Source organism: Poecilia reticulata, chromosome 11, assembly GCF_904066995.2.
Source record: "Poecilia reticulata chromosome 11, P_reticulata-male-v2, whole genome shotgun sequence".
Classification (NCBI taxonomy): domain Eukaryota; kingdom Metazoa; phylum Chordata; class Actinopteri; order Cyprinodontiformes; family Poeciliidae; genus Poecilia; species Poecilia reticulata.
Window position 1 is genome coordinate 7,825,717 of NC_088840.1, and position 15,268 is coordinate 7,840,984.

General features: G+C 41.4%; 1 protein-coding gene across 6 annotated transcripts in view; it reads right to left on the reverse strand.

Annotated features, from left to right (window-relative positions):
* Positions 1–15,268, reverse strand: part of dlgap3 (discs, large (Drosophila) homolog-associated protein 3) — a 190,789-nt gene that overhangs the window by 7,254 nt on the left and 168,267 nt on the right. For all 6 annotated transcript variants that reach the window (XM_008421515.3, XM_081612618.1, XM_081612617.1 and 3 more), the window contains 9 exons: positions 12,104–12,315; positions 10,534–10,636; positions 9,666–9,882; positions 7,015–7,550; positions 5,443–5,537; positions 4,311–4,530; positions 1,721–2,015; positions 1,543–1,634; positions 472–618 (listed from right to left, as the gene is read on the reverse strand). In XM_008421515.3, coding sequence (XP_008419737.1) covers positions 472–618; positions 1,543–1,634; positions 1,721–2,015; positions 4,311–4,530; positions 5,443–5,537; positions 7,015–7,550; positions 9,666–9,882; positions 10,534–10,636; positions 12,104–12,315 — 1,917 coding nt within the window. The remainder of the gene's footprint in view (positions 1–471; positions 619–1,542; positions 1,635–1,720; positions 2,016–4,310; positions 4,531–5,442; positions 5,538–7,014; positions 7,551–9,665; positions 9,883–10,533; positions 10,637–12,103; positions 12,316–15,268) is intronic.

The window sequence follows — 15,268 nt, forward strand, 5'->3', positions numbered from 1 at the left end:
ACAACAGAGGGAAAAATAAATAAAAAGTAATCAAACGCATTATGAGAAAGGAAAAAAGCCCCCAAAAGGTATCGCAGCATGCATCAGTGTTGAGTTGTATGAAAGGAAATGGAAGGAGAGGTACAAGGGAAAAGTGAAAAAAAGAAGAAAAGAGAGTTAGTTTTGGAGAGGTTTGATAGAAAATAATGCTAAAAGCTGTCTTTTTCTTGACAGAGTGCAAGAAAAGTAAAAAAGATAAAAACTTAAATATACATAAATTAAAATTAAATGCAAAATAAAGCCCTATCAATTTGAACTTCCGCTGCCTCGCGGGCAGATCTGCTCGGCTCCTCTTGGTCTGTTCTCAGCGTTCGTGGCCTGCAAACGTTTGGAGGCCACGGCCATCTGCTCTACCCGGCGGCACAGAGCCATCTTAGCTCTGGGAGAATGCTGAAGGGAAACCAGGGTAGGCCGGACCCTCCGGTCCCTCACCTTCTTTTCAGGTGGGAGCCTCCAATCTGAGTCCTTGAGCTTCTGGAGGTCCTGAAACCTAACCCTTACGTCCTCTATGTTGAGCTGGAGCAGGTCCCAGAAGGATGCCAGGTCCTGCGACGTGGGCTGGGGGTAGGCGGACGGGTCCTGAGCATAGAAAGTTGACAGAATGTTTGGCTAAACGATCTGAAAATTATTACGTGCTTTTGTATCCTGGCTTCCTGTGTCGATTCTTTGGTGCAGCTCCACCAATCACCACAATCACAGCTGCAAGTTTTAGAACTCTTTCTCTCAGGAATGAGATTCTACAGACTGAATGTTTTTGCCAATTATTTGTAAAATAGTTCAAACCCAACCAGATTGGCTAAAGAGGATCTATGCAAATCAAGTTTCTCTTCGATTTCAATTTGAACATTGACTGGACCATTCTGACAGAAGAACATGCGAAGGTAACCACTAACAGGGTTTCTCTCAGGATTGCCCTGGAGTTGGCACCATTCATCTTCTCTCACTTCTTCCTGACTTCTGTGTCCTACTGACTAAAAGCATCTTCACAGCATTATTTAGCCACTGATATGAGGATATTGTTTTAGGGTAATGCACAATGTTAGACAATAGTCAAAAATGTTAATTATTGAGCTCATGCGACTAAAACTCCTTCCAAACTGCAAACTGGACATCTAACGACGATGGTTTTCCTCTTGCTGTTCTATAAAGGTCAGATTTATGAGGTGTGCTAGTGGCGCCCCCAGAAAATCTTATTAGCAGTGGCCAAACCAGGCTGGACAAAAAAATTTAGTGGCACAACTTTTAAAAAAAAAGCAAAAAAAAAAACCCCGACATACATAGTAACGTATAGAATGTATATATAAAGGTGAAGTATGCTTTTGTATTCGACAGGAAATCTTTCCTACAATAACTCTGAAGAATCCTGATTTAATGAGTTATAGCAACATTTAATTTCCCTTTGGGATCATTTAAGTATTTTTTTAAATTGAACTTACATATCCAACATGCATAGAAACAAGCTTATATGGAAATGTGTGTTGATGTGACGTTTCATGCACTTACAATACTTTGCTGACAGAGGCGGAAGAACTGCTGGACCTTTTGAGACATGAGCATCTGGGCACTGCCAACTGCGCTTCGAATTAGCTCAAGAGCTGAGAGAGAGAGAGAGGGAGAGAGAGTGGAAATGCAGTTCAATAAAAAGAGCAGCAACAAAATGAGAAATAGTTTTTGAACTCACCGTCCTCTGGAAGCTCGTTCTCCTCCGCCTCCCTCTCCATGTTCTGGCACCAGCCCTCCATCCTCTCCACCTCCGTCTGCAGCAGGCGCAGGAAGAACTCTCCGTCCCTCATGCAGGGCGAGGCCCGGCCCGAGTCGGGGAGGCTGCGCGGGCCTTCCAGGGACGGTGTGGCCGTCCAGGCGCGCTCCGCGGTAATAGGCAGGGGGGAGTGGGAGCGTGGCGGCAGGTGTGGGTGCTGGTGGGGCCTTGTGTCTACTTGGCAAGCTTCGGTGGTGTAGTTGCCCTGAATGAGGTCCTGTGTGAAGCAGAAGGGATGCATTACTTGTAGAAATGACACTCTGAGTTCAAAAACATAACCCCACACCTCCTGGAAGGCCTACAACTCCAAATCGAAAGCATTAAAAAGAAATAGACGACAAGGCAATGAACAGATGCCAACACGGTTGGTAATTTGGATTACCAACTGTGTTGTACAATAAAATCTGCCAATCTACATCGACATTGTGCAGCTGAGGAGCCAGAGATTAGATTTATGGAAAACAATTTCACAATTTTCAAAGAGGGAATCTAGGTTATATTACAGCTTAAAATGCAGGGCTCATCCTAAATATGTTCTTGCTCTTAGAATGGATGCAAAAAAATAAGACGAAATGAATCAGTGGGAAATTTATATAGACAAAGATGTCATAGGTTGACTATTTTTTGAACGTGTACTTAATAAAAAAAATACTAAATGCCTTCCTTCTTCAGAATTGAAATTTTGAAGTGGACAGAAAGAAATGGAAAATTAGAATTTGTGCATTTTGTAGTTATTTCCCTAGTAAAATAGTGAATAAATGTGTTTTCAGCACTTTATCACTACTATTAACCACTATATATAAAAATATCTCAGAAAGATGATTTACAATCTATAATTTCTGACATCTGAATGTAAAATGTAAAACCACAGATGCATAATAATATATATATATATATATATATATATATATATATATATATATATATATATATATATATATATATATATATATATATATATATATATATGTATATATATTAACAGGAGCCAATTGGCTGTTTAATGCGGTTTTTCCAACGATACTCAATTAGCTGCTGCTAATATTGAATAGATTAGATTTAAATGTAATCTAATTAAATCGAGGAAATGTTCCACAGATGTTCAAACAGAGAAAGAGCTTTAAGCAAATAGCTGCTATATGTCTCAGTATTTGCCTTTTTATAGACATATTAAAGACGTGTAAGCTTTATCACCAAGCTTTACGTCCTTTTCTTTTTTTTGCTGCCTGTCCTTTAGGTTTCCATAGATGTGAAAAGCTTTCAGCGAACAGTAAAGCAAACAAACTGAGGTAAAAGAAAATGCAGCGCAGGAAATAGCGAGACTTCAATGTACAAAATGAACAATGATCTGGAAAGTTTTTCATACACTTTAAACTTTTTCACATTTGGTCTAATTACAGCTGTAAATGTGTTTTATCTGGGTTTTTAGAAATGCACAATTTTTAAAACTAAGGAAAAATAATTCAGTTGTTTTTTTAAAGTTTAGCAAAAAAAAGAAAAAACTCAATGTAATTGAAAAGTTCTATTATTTCAATAATAGTTATTTCATTTCACATGATTTTGATGACTTACAGACTTTTCAAGCCTTTCTGTTAAATATGTTGATTTTCCACATTCAGTTACTAAATATCCAATATTTAGGATTAGGATGTTAAATGACACCAATAAACACATGAACTCAAGAACTCTGACCAGACTCACTGTCCACACTGTTGAAGGAAAATGTCCCCATTGCAAGATGCTTTAAGCTCTATACAGCATTAAATTGTGTTTTTGGAGTATTTTCAGAAGAGTAGTATTTTACATGAAGGGAAAACTTCAATCATGATTTGATATGGTTTTATTTTTACATCTTTTCTTCATTTTACTCATCCATAAACACCAGATTTGAGAAGTACACGGTGTACTGTTGTCATGTCAACAGATTCCCCTACCTGAGCCTGAGTCTCTGGTTAATGCCAAACAGATTAGCTGCATGTCTTATCTGGTTTTCAGTTGTTTGGTTTCTATTTTTGGATGACTAGTGGAACGGTGTGTCTTGAGATGTTCATACACTGGAATGATGTTTAATAACTTCCTTAAACTTTCTGCTGCCCTCTGTCATCCTAATATTCATTGGTGTTTGAGAAAATGAGAAAGTTCAGAGTGTGATCATATCTGTGTGTAACTTCAGTATTCTGCAGAAGAGGATTAGGGCCACTGAATAAATATTCAGACATTAATCTAAGAATTTTTTTTTTACAGAATTTTTTCCCTCAGAATTCTGACTTTTTTCCTTCAGATTTCCCTTTTTTCTCAGAATTTTGACTCTAATATCACAATTCTGACTTATTTTCTCAGAATTCCCACTTTAACATCAGAATTCTGACATAGTATCTCAGAAGATTAAAGTCAGAATTCATTTCCTTTCCCCCTCAGTTTCCCTAATCCTCTTTCGTAGTATTCTTTAGCAAGAACCATTCAAAGTAAAGTCTGTATCTTTCATGAGGAAGACGTCTGGGCAGGGACCCACCTCTCTGTAAGCCCACTGGCCCTGCGTGTGGACGGTGCGGTGGCACTCTGTGTACTGCGACGCGGACTCTGGCTCTGACGAGTGCCTCTGGAAGGAGCAGCCAAACTGCAGACTCTTGTCCTGTGTTGGCACAGCAACGCTAAGCCCCGGGAAGCCTTCGGGGTCCAGGTCGGCCTGCACACTCGCCGTCACGCTGTTGGAGCGTTTGAATCGAGCCCGCCTTGCAAAAAGACACAAGGAGTCACAGCTGGCTCAGAGCCATCTGATCAAACTGAATCGCCTGCAGAAGGCTTTCTCAATTTTCTTATTTATTTATTTGTCCTTTCGACCTTCTTATTGTTTCACATTCCAAACTGAGCAGGGCCGTGTTGTCACGGCAATCACCGCCACTCGCCTGGTTGTGATGAGTCCTGCTAAATCCCCTGGCATATGACGCATCGATGCGTGGAAATGTCATGCCAGTGTGCTCACTGATGAGTGTTTACACTGTTGCAACTTTAAACCCAACCTTCCCCTCATCTGTCTCCTCAGTCTGTTCGGGTCCGCAGCGTGACTCAGATCCGCAGCGCCGGATGTCCTGATGTCATCTTCGGCGATTGCGTTCAAACGCGAGAATGGATTTAATTAGGAAAAGCGCCGAGTCATGTGTGAAAGCCACGTTGTGTTTACGGATTGCAGTAGACGGGGTTACAAACATGGTTGAAAAAAAAATAAAGAGGGGAAAAAAATAAAAGAGACATTCTTGGAACAAAGTGTTTCCGAGTTCAAGCTGTGCTGCTTGATGAAATCTTAAATGAATTAATTGGACATAGAAGAGAAATCAGCCGTACACATGGCGACGCTGTCGGGCGCGCAGGAAGACGAGGGCTTTTTCTGAATATAAATCAGAATTATTCACATAAATTACAGCACAAAGACCAGCCGCTCCTGATCAAGCCGCATATTTTGGAACAAAGATAAATTAGCGGGTAAACAAACACCCCTCGAACTCCCACTCTGAGTTTGCGAGAGGCATCCGTGATGATGGAAACTTAAATGTCACCAAAACAAGTCAAGCTGGGAGAGAAAGTTCTACAGATGAATATATATATTTTTTTGCTGCTTTGTTTCTGATTTTTTTTTTCTTTTTTACCTTTTCTCATCTTCCACTTGGACTCCTATGGAGTGAACCTCGGTGAGAGCTTTTCCCTCCGTGTCGGAATCGGACAGAGTCTCCGAGCTGTCCACCTGGAACAGCAGACCACAAGTACAGAACATGAGTTCAATATTTTTTTGGGACAGAGGGAATTTTATCACAGAAATAAATGTAAAAAAAAAAAACAAAACGAAAAAAGAAGCTACAACTGCTATGGGTTAATCTATGGAAATAGATTTACTTCGGCTGTAGGAGGAACTTGCTGGCTCCTGTTTCCAATGTGTTTGTTGTCGGAGTACAAATGTGTGATCTGACAAAAAAAACTGAAGTTTTGGCTCGGATATTTTCCGTTTCCATTCCAGACTCGGCTGGAATTCCTTGGAGGCGTGTTTTAGAAAAGATTCTGCAGCTTTGATTTTGACAATGCAGTAATGTACAAAAAAATTACACCTACACTTTTGTCGGTCTACACTTTGTGTTCTTGTCATTGACAAGAATTTAAGTATTGTTTGTCCATTTCTGTAATAGTTTTGTCTTCTATTTTTCTTCTTTTGATTTTTTTCATTTTGTTTTGCTTTTTCAGCATTGTGGTTTTTTTTTTACTGTGTAAGGAAGTTAAAAATGACTGAAATAAATAGAAAATAAGATACAATTTTTGGAAATCTGCCACACACACAAAGTCTATCAGATTATCCAAGCATTCAACTCCACAAACAGTAATTTATACATTCAGGTTGACTACTAGTGGTATAGTAGTTCAGATTCAATGTTAGCATATTAGCATAAAAGCTATATCATTAGAACATAGTAAAATAGACAATGTTGATATGTGGAAGTATAGTTTGCTTCTCTCGTTTTTAACATATTTGCTAAAACTGTCATTATGTCCTGACAGTACAATATGAGAAAGATAATTTGTGGAAAAAAATAATCAAGCTCCTTTGCCTTCTCGCTATGCACCTGCCGTTTAAACAAATACACAACTCCGTCTGAAACAGGAGAAACGGGAGGAGAAAGGTGGAGGGTCTTAGCTCCGTCAATCAGCTCACATCCTTCTGCTACGCTAAAGCTGGTTCAACACAACTTGGCCTGCAACGAATGCTAAGGCTAGCAAGCATGGCCACTGATGACGGCGTATAAGTGGTTTTTCTGACATGGTAAGTTGTTTTTCCACCATTAGCACATTGAGGAGCGTACATGAGCACAATTGACAGCGCTAAGACCCTCCTCCTGGCTCTGATTGGTTGTTTTTGGTGGAGGGGGGAATTTCTTCAGATTGCCACAGCAGTTCATGGAGGAGGTGAAGATTGATATTTTCACATCACTCATATTGTCATGACATGCTGACACTTTTAGCAAATACACTTTTAACAAAATAAAAGTGACGTTCCCCTACTTTAAGGAATGAAAAAAAAAACTACAAATTGAATCACCATTTGAACATTGCATTTTTTTAAACTGAGGTTTTATTTGATAAGTTTTGTTAAGTGTGACCAAAAACATAAAAACAAACAAAAAAAAATCATTTAAAGATTATTTTCTATGCGTTTCACATTTCCTCATCCCCACCTGCACGGCGATGGACGGCCTCCACTTCCTGGCCGCGCGCCCGTCGTCCTGCCCGCCCATCTTACTCACTATCATGTTGTTCTGAGGAAGTGAGGACGACTTCCCCAGGCTGCCGCCGCCGACCCGGCCGTCCCGGTCCCTAGCCGGCCGTGGCGGCCCCTCTAGCAGGCTGTCGGCTGAGCAGCTGTGTTTTGCCCTGACTCCCACACCGGGCCCCCCTCCGTAGGGCACGAGCTCCCTGGAACCCCTGACCCCGTCAAGGCTCTCCGCCGAGTTGCTGTGCTGGCGGGAGCGTCCGGGCCCACTGGACGTGTAGTAGCCTCCCCTGGAGGCGCGACCCGACGGCCCCTCGGAGCCACCGAGGTCTATGGAGTTGCTGTGCTGCTTGGGGTGCCCGGCGCCCGGAGCCATTTGTCCGCCGCTCTGGAAGTAGGCGTCCTGGGTGGACTCGGTGCTGCTCTGGGCGCGCACCGAGAGAGAAGACTTGGACATGCGAGGTGGGAGCGGTGGGGGAGCACCTTTACGATAAGGAAAGACTGAAGTGTAAGAAGAGCGAGGGAGAAGAAGACAGAGGTGTTTGAGGTTAAAGTAAACGATGTGAAAAGGGAAAAGAGCGGGTGGATACTTACAGAAGCGACAGACTAGAGGGGAGAAGAGGAATGTTAAAGTGGGAAAAAAAGGGAGGAATTTTGACGTGAACCGACAAGAGAGAGAAGAGAGAACACGGAGAGCATTAAAAAAAAGACAATGCTGGTGTCTATTTCTACATTCAACAGCTTGGCTAGTATTCCTTTTCATGAAAAATACACTTTTTAGCAAAAGGCAGAGAGCAAAGCGGTGGATATGTCAGTTATAGCAAGGGTGACAACAGAAAACCTCTTCCCCTGGGCGAATTTTTCTTCTAAAAGTTAAAGCAATTGCCTGACGGATACCAAAAGCAATCCATACCGCTTCCCTTTCTTCATCACCCTTCGCATCTGTGTGTGCAGCTTGTTTATTTCCACAGTGTAAAAGATACTAGCTGAAGCTCAGCCCTCCCCTGGGTGCGCGCGTGTCTGCGCTATGGAGGTATACGTGCAGCGCGTGAATGTTTCGCGCTTGATGCGGATGATACTTCGCAGCGCTTTTAATAAATCTCATGGGACTTACTGGAAGCTGGGAAATTTGAATCCTGCGAGGGTCTAAACCGTCTCCGATGAGCAAACAAACATTAGCGAACACACGCAGCTGACAAAAATCAGCAATTACCTGTGTAATATATGCGTAAACAGGGCCTTCAACTCCCAGTCTCCATTTTGTCACATCGCAACCACGAACTTCAGCGTATTTCGTTGAGATTTTATGTGACAAACACAATGCAGCGGCAAACTGAAGTGGAAGGGAAATAATAATAATTCAAAAATGTTATGAATAAAAGTCGAAAGAAAAGTGCGACAGGTACTTACAGGTACATGTTTTTGGGAAAGTTTAGATTTAGAACTGAAAACTTCTGCGCACATAGCTCAAGCAAAATCAGCTGTGAACACAAACCTTGATACATAATTTTAACTTTATTGAGGTCTGAACTTTGTTTTTAAGCAAAAATATTCAGTTGTACATAGTAGTTTTCCTGTCAACAGGTTCACCTTAATTATACATCTCAGAACTTCCTCCAGTTACCATGGAGCTCCTTGCCTTACCTGTCACTTCAGTAGGAAGACCACATCTTGGTAAGTTTGCTGTTGAAACCATATTTTACTCTTTCCATTTTCAGATGACACACTGAATAGAGCTTGGTGAGAAAATCAAGTCTTAAATGTAAACTTTCATTTGCTCTGTGAGAGCATAGGGGAATCAGAGTAGCAAAGGGTCAGAACGATGATTCTATTTTGAAAAAAAAAAAAAGGAAAAATCTATGTTATTTTTTCTTCACTTTACCATTATGCACTACTTTATGTAATACGGGCAACAAAGAGTAACCTTGAAGTCGGTGGCGGTTATGTGGCAAAATGTAATAATTCAGTTTCTATGCGTCACAAATCACAAACTTCCAGAAAACCACAAAAAAACAGCCGAAACTCCGTCTTCCTTGAAATCAAGGCTAAAAACCCAGCCGGCGTGTTTCGAGCTGCCTTTGATTAATAATAGCTTGAACACTGATTAACATATCTGATGTGTATTTGCTTGATTTTGATGATGGCATTTGACAAAAATGTAATGTTTATGGCTTGTTTCATAATGGGTGACTTTTCATGATGCAAAAGCACTTCCAACTGCCTTGTTGCTGAAATGCTCTGCACAAATAAACTTGACTAATGAAGTAACGGCTGCACAGGTGGACTTTTGTGTTGAGTGAAAGGATTGAAGATGATAAGATCTCATCTTCTCTTGTCGAAGGAAGACAAGAAAGAGATAGAGACTGAAGCAACAGCAACGGTAATAACCGCGAGAAACCTGCAGTCACACAAGGGAGTGTGATGGGTGAGACAAGAGCAGAGAGGTGTAGGAGAGAAGAAACAGCATGAGCAATAAGGCACATGCGAGTCTGTGCGTATAGCTAGCAAACGTACACTCAGACACAGAGAGGGAGAGAAGGCTGAATTAGAGGCAGAGAGAACGGAGAAGTCAAGATGCTAAAAAAGCCGGATGCACACGCCGCTAAGTCCACTCACCGGCCCCGCCCTTGATGCTCCCCTGGGGGCCAGACATAGAGAAGACGGAGAGGCAGTCATCGTCCTGGGAGCAGCCCGCCTGGATGGCGCGCACGTAGCTGTGGCTGCGGGTCCGGAACACGCCGGGGAGATCCAGGGCCTCGACAGCCTGCGACTCCACCTCGCCGAACATGGTTTCGCACACCGTCTCGAACTGATGGTTCAGCGTGTCTCCCAGCTTATGTAAAAAAATAAATAAATAATGATAACTGTGTGAGAAATGAACAAAAAGGGTTGGGTATTCTTGGAACTGACAAATTGAGTTCAGTTTTTTTTTTTTTTTTTTTAGAACAAAAACCTAAAATCTGCCGTTTCCATTTGCATCCTGCCCATTTATTCTCACACCATCCAATACGAACAACCTGCCTGCATTTCAGTGTAATTACAGTTGTTTGAGCCTCTTAAGGAACATTACTTAAAACCGCTAATAATTGAGTGGGATAATTATTAGTCAAGCACTCAACAAGACTTGAGAGTGTAAAAGAAAGGAAGGCCCAAGAAGTCCTGTCTGCAGTTTGAAACAAGCCGTGGAGGGGACACAGGAAACGTAGTAGAACTGGTGAGACGAGACCAAAACTGAGCATTTTAGCCTTCAAGCAAAACATCGTGTCTGGAGGAAAAGTAATGATGCTTCTCTTCAGCAAGGACAAGAAAGCTGCTCATAGCAGATGGAGCCAAATACAGGGCAAATCAGAAGAAAAAAAAAACCCTGACAGATATTTAAGTTTGATGTAGCAACCTAATCAAATGTGGAAAAAGTTCAAAGGTATTCCGTATACGTTGGAATATTCCAGAATAAATGAAACGCCAGGACGATGGAGTTAGTCACCTGTGAGCTGGTCAGAGAGCGAGTGTAGCTGCGAGAGCGAGTGTGGGTTTTAGGTGCCGTTCTGTTGTTTGGGTAGGAATCTGTGCACTGCTTACAGGAGTACCTAAAAGGTAACAGAAAGAAAACAGCATTATAGTGACCTCAATAGCACAAATCTCAGACTAATGCAAGTTTTATTTTCTCCTAAGCCAACACGGCGCTGATGAGCACCGGCCACGTTTATTGCAAACGTGAATCACAGTTCGTTTGGCCGCAGCCATCATAAATATTATGAGTCATGTTTTATGAGTGCTGAAGCGTCCGTCATTCAGAGCGTTGTGAAAATGCACCAGTTTGTCAAAGCGGGGCGCAAAATGCTAAACATCAAGTAAATGGTGTAAATTCTACTAAAACTGTGAATTGTTTATCACATCTCATTCCTAAAACAGGAGAAGGTTGAATGGTAAAATGTGGTTTCACCCGTATACACATTCACCTTCAAATATCAGGCACAAAAAAAAGAGAGAGAAAGTATTCAGTGAGTGGCAGCTGTATGGATGGAAATGTTTTGATAACGGAGGCAGAACGGGCAGATTGGTTTGAGATGACAGGCTGCAGTATCTTAAAGGTGACCTATTGCGCAGGTAAGGATATGTCTATGGGTCATACAAAAATTCATTACATGTTCTTTTTGCACAAAATCAATGTTACATAATAAGATTTTAGTCTGCTCAGTTCTGCCTACTTTGAGCTTCTTTCAGAATGAGTTCTTTTAGGGTGTCCTGTCGCTTAAATCTAAATAAGCTGTTGCCGGCCACGCCCCCCAGGCCCAAATCAACGTTTACACTTGCATATGAAAATGGCTGCAACAGGTGCACAATTATACAACCGTACATATTTGCAAAGCAGAAGTGGTGCCTCCTGCACAACCAACAAGAATACAACAAGTGTTTTCTGAATAAGTCAACAGCAAAACACTCGTCTTCCCCAGCAGCCATTAAACAGCTTATACAGCAGTAAAACCAGCTGACCCTTCGGTGCTGTGGAGCTTGGATCCTGCTGGTCTGCCAGTAAAACCCGTTACATGAAGTTCTCCAAGCTAAAAGAGTTGCTATGGTATCATGATTTTAATCAGCGCAAAATTTAAAATAATTTTTTTTTTCATTCATGTCTCGTTTTTTGTTTGTTTTTTTTACGCACAATTATGCACCACTAGCTTTAAGCCAATTGAATCCTGGATGTGTCTGGCACAATCAAGGACATAAGTATGAGGCTGCTTGAGCTGAGGATTTAATTATGCCAATTAAAGTGTTTTAAGGTTTGCTAAAACATGGTAAATGCCAGCTTACTGAGGAAGAATTAACTTTTTCATTTTCCCCAGGCTCGCCTCCTCCCTTCCATAGTCACATTCTATCTTTTTGTAAATGTTCACATCAGGGTATCTCTCTCTCTCTTCCAGGTTGTTGTTTTTTTTTGTTTTTTTGCAGGAAATGCTACTTGTGCCATCTCGCCTTTAAACCCAGACAGGGGGGGGGGAAGCCGTGGGCTCTCTATCAGTGGTGACATATATGCGGTTCTTGTGGCATTTAACCTTTGATCCATGCTTATGGAGCGTCTGAAGGCGTCCCTCTGGGCGATCAGGGTGGATTTGGGCGAGGCTTTAGGGCTCGTCTCAGAGTCTGCGCTGTCGTCGTCGCCCATGGCCTTGATGTAGCTGCCGCTGCGCATCCGACGGCACGGGATCTCACCGCCGCTGTCGGCCGATCCGCCATAGCCGCCGCCCCCCCAGTCCTCTGAGGGGACCTGAAGCACATGTAGTGTTAGCCACACTCTTGCTACCGACATAACCAGATAGACGCACAACTTGGATTAGATGAGCAAAACCAAAAAGGTGTGATTAGTGTTAAAACATAAAAAGAAGAGGTTTTATGGTATTTTTATTATTGTAGTAAACAGACTAAATGTGTTAACAGTAAGATCAGCTCTGAAAAATGAGATGTTAGGAGGGAAAAAAAACAAACACCATTCATATAATGAATTCATTAGTCGTGAGATATTGAACGTGTTGTCACAATATCTGTTAATACAGTCCAAAAGACAGAATTATATTTTTCTCACGGGAAAATATTTTTGCACTCCGACCAGAAGGACAGCGATGACTCAGACACACAGTCCTTAAAACACGAGCAAACGCCATCGGGTTGTAAAGGAAACAAACTGGCTGAGCTCCATCATGCTCGTGCACGCGATGACAGCAACAAAAAAAAAAGAAAAAGACATGCACATGCACGCAACGCAAATGCGTACGTTCCAAACGCTCACTGTAGATGATGGGAGAAGAAAGAGAGAAACACACAAAGAAACTTACAGAAAGAGAGAAACTCTGACAGCTGGAGAAACACTGACACAAAGAAACAGGAAAAAAAAAAGCGTGAGCAAGAAGCCGACAGATGGAGAGCAAATAAACAAATACGCAGAAAGGCAGAGGGAGGGGAAAAAAAGCACAAAGGACAAGAAAATAGTGTGTGGAGGAGGTGGCAAACAGAGTGAGCAGATAGCAAAACATAAAACAGGAGAGCGAATTATCAATGGAGTGACAACAGGAAGTCAGGTGGGAAAACAAAACAAAACAAAAAAACACAGGTAGACAGTTGAACTGATATGCAGAAAAAACCCCAGCATGTTCTCAGTGAAGCCTCTTTAAGCTGTATGAATTTTATCATCTACAAATATGGTTTATTTACATTTTGAACTGCAATGTTAAAACTGTAGTTTGCCTAAGGAAAAGTTTTATCATATCAGGTTTTGTTGTGTTGGTTACATAACAGTTGTATTAATATACACTGCTAAAAAAAAATAAAGGGAACACTTAAACAACACAATATAACTCCAAGTAAATCAAACTTCTGTGAAATTAAACTGTCCACTTAGGAAGCAACACTGATTGACAACGGGGACCGTCGTCGGGTCAATCAGTGTTGCTTCCTAAGTGGACAGTTTAATTTCACAGAAGTTTGATTTACTTGGAGTTATATTGTGTTGTTTAAGTGTTCCCTTTATTTTTTTGAGCAGTGTTTATATATATATAAACGAACAAACAAAAAAAAGCAAAAATATCCAAGAACATACTTCAACTACCTGAGTAATAGACTTTAATGCATAACACTCTGGCCTCCCAGGAAGAAAGTCGTGATACATAGAGGTACAATAATCTTCGGTTCAAATTTAGTTACACAACATTATGTTTTATATTGCCTAATTCTACCTGAGAGCTGTAGCTTTGAGACGTACCAAACCGGCAACCCAGACAGGAATTTAAAAGTGTCTCTTTTCTGACACCAGTCTACCTCTATTTCTGTGTGCTGATGAAGGACTATTTGTGATAAAATCTAAAATTCTGGCAGGATGAAAATTATTTAGGCACTTACCAAAAAACAAAAACAAAAGTGTGATTGCAATTTATTAATTCCCCATACTTTTAAGTCTTGGGTGGTGCTCTGGCTTTGACAGACATGTTCTCAAACAAACACATCCTCTTCTCCAACTTATGATTTTGAGAGTAAAGCTCAAAACATCATTTTTTGATTGTGAAATATAAAAAAATGTTGCCCTTTTGTCAAAAATAAACTTTTGGTTGCTTACCAAATTACATTTTTAATCTCTTTGGTTCTTAACGTGTGAATTCACCTAAAGACATGTAGAAATATAATAAGAACGTTAAGTGACCCCACTTGCTGTCGTACATCTAAAACCATTAAGAACAAGAGGGTAAAATACAAATAGTAAGTTTACAACCTTTTTTAATTTATTATTTACATTTTTATGTTAGCACCAAGCATCACCCGAGTTTCCCTTTTTGTTAAAGGACCGTTCAGTTTGGCATTCGTCTGTGCGAGTCCGTCTCTTACACCTGATCCCGTCTTTTTCTAGGAAGATGAAAGCCTGCTGCAGCCCCCTTACACAGAAGGGGCCTCTCAACCCTCCAGTTTTTGCAAATGCTGTCAGGTTTGCAGTCCCCTACAAGTGTGGGGCCAAATGAAAAACACCTACACGCGCTGAGACACTCATCGTCAGGGCCCCAGGGTTTGGCAACCAGCTGAGTGTGTGTTTTTAAGGTCATCACTTAAAAGATGATTCAGCCTAATCTCCTGATCCCTGTGGCCACCCCCCCTCTACTATCTCTCTTATTTCCACAACCTCCCTTCCTTCCTTTATCTTAGCCCCTTGGTTACCATAACCTCCTTTATCTATTTCCTATCCCTGAGCTTTGCTATCTCTGCGTCCCTCTTGCTCTCTGCAAGTCTGTCTTTTCCGCCCTCTCTCTCTCTCTCACCTCGTCCGACTTCACTTCATCCTCACTCCATATTCTCATTTTTTAATCATTTCTTATCTATCGCTCACAGGCCGACGATGGGGGAAGAGGGACAGGGAACGAAGAGTGTCGGGCTCACGTGCCACACATTTTGATTGGCATTTGAGCTGTGGGCGAGAAACTTTACACACATCTATCTATCTTAGACAGCTGTAATCTAAAACTTGCCAAGACTCTCTTTGTCCTGTTCAGCTTTTATGGCTGGACACTTGACCCATCATCCAATGTAGTAAAGTACCGATACGATATTAATATTGGTATTGGTCCCGATACTGAAATAAATTCTAGATTGGTGACAATGTGCCTCAACCATAGGGGCAGATCTATTAAGACTAATTATATTCTTTGTGGTCTGTCCAGAGGTGGGTAGAGTACCCCAAAATT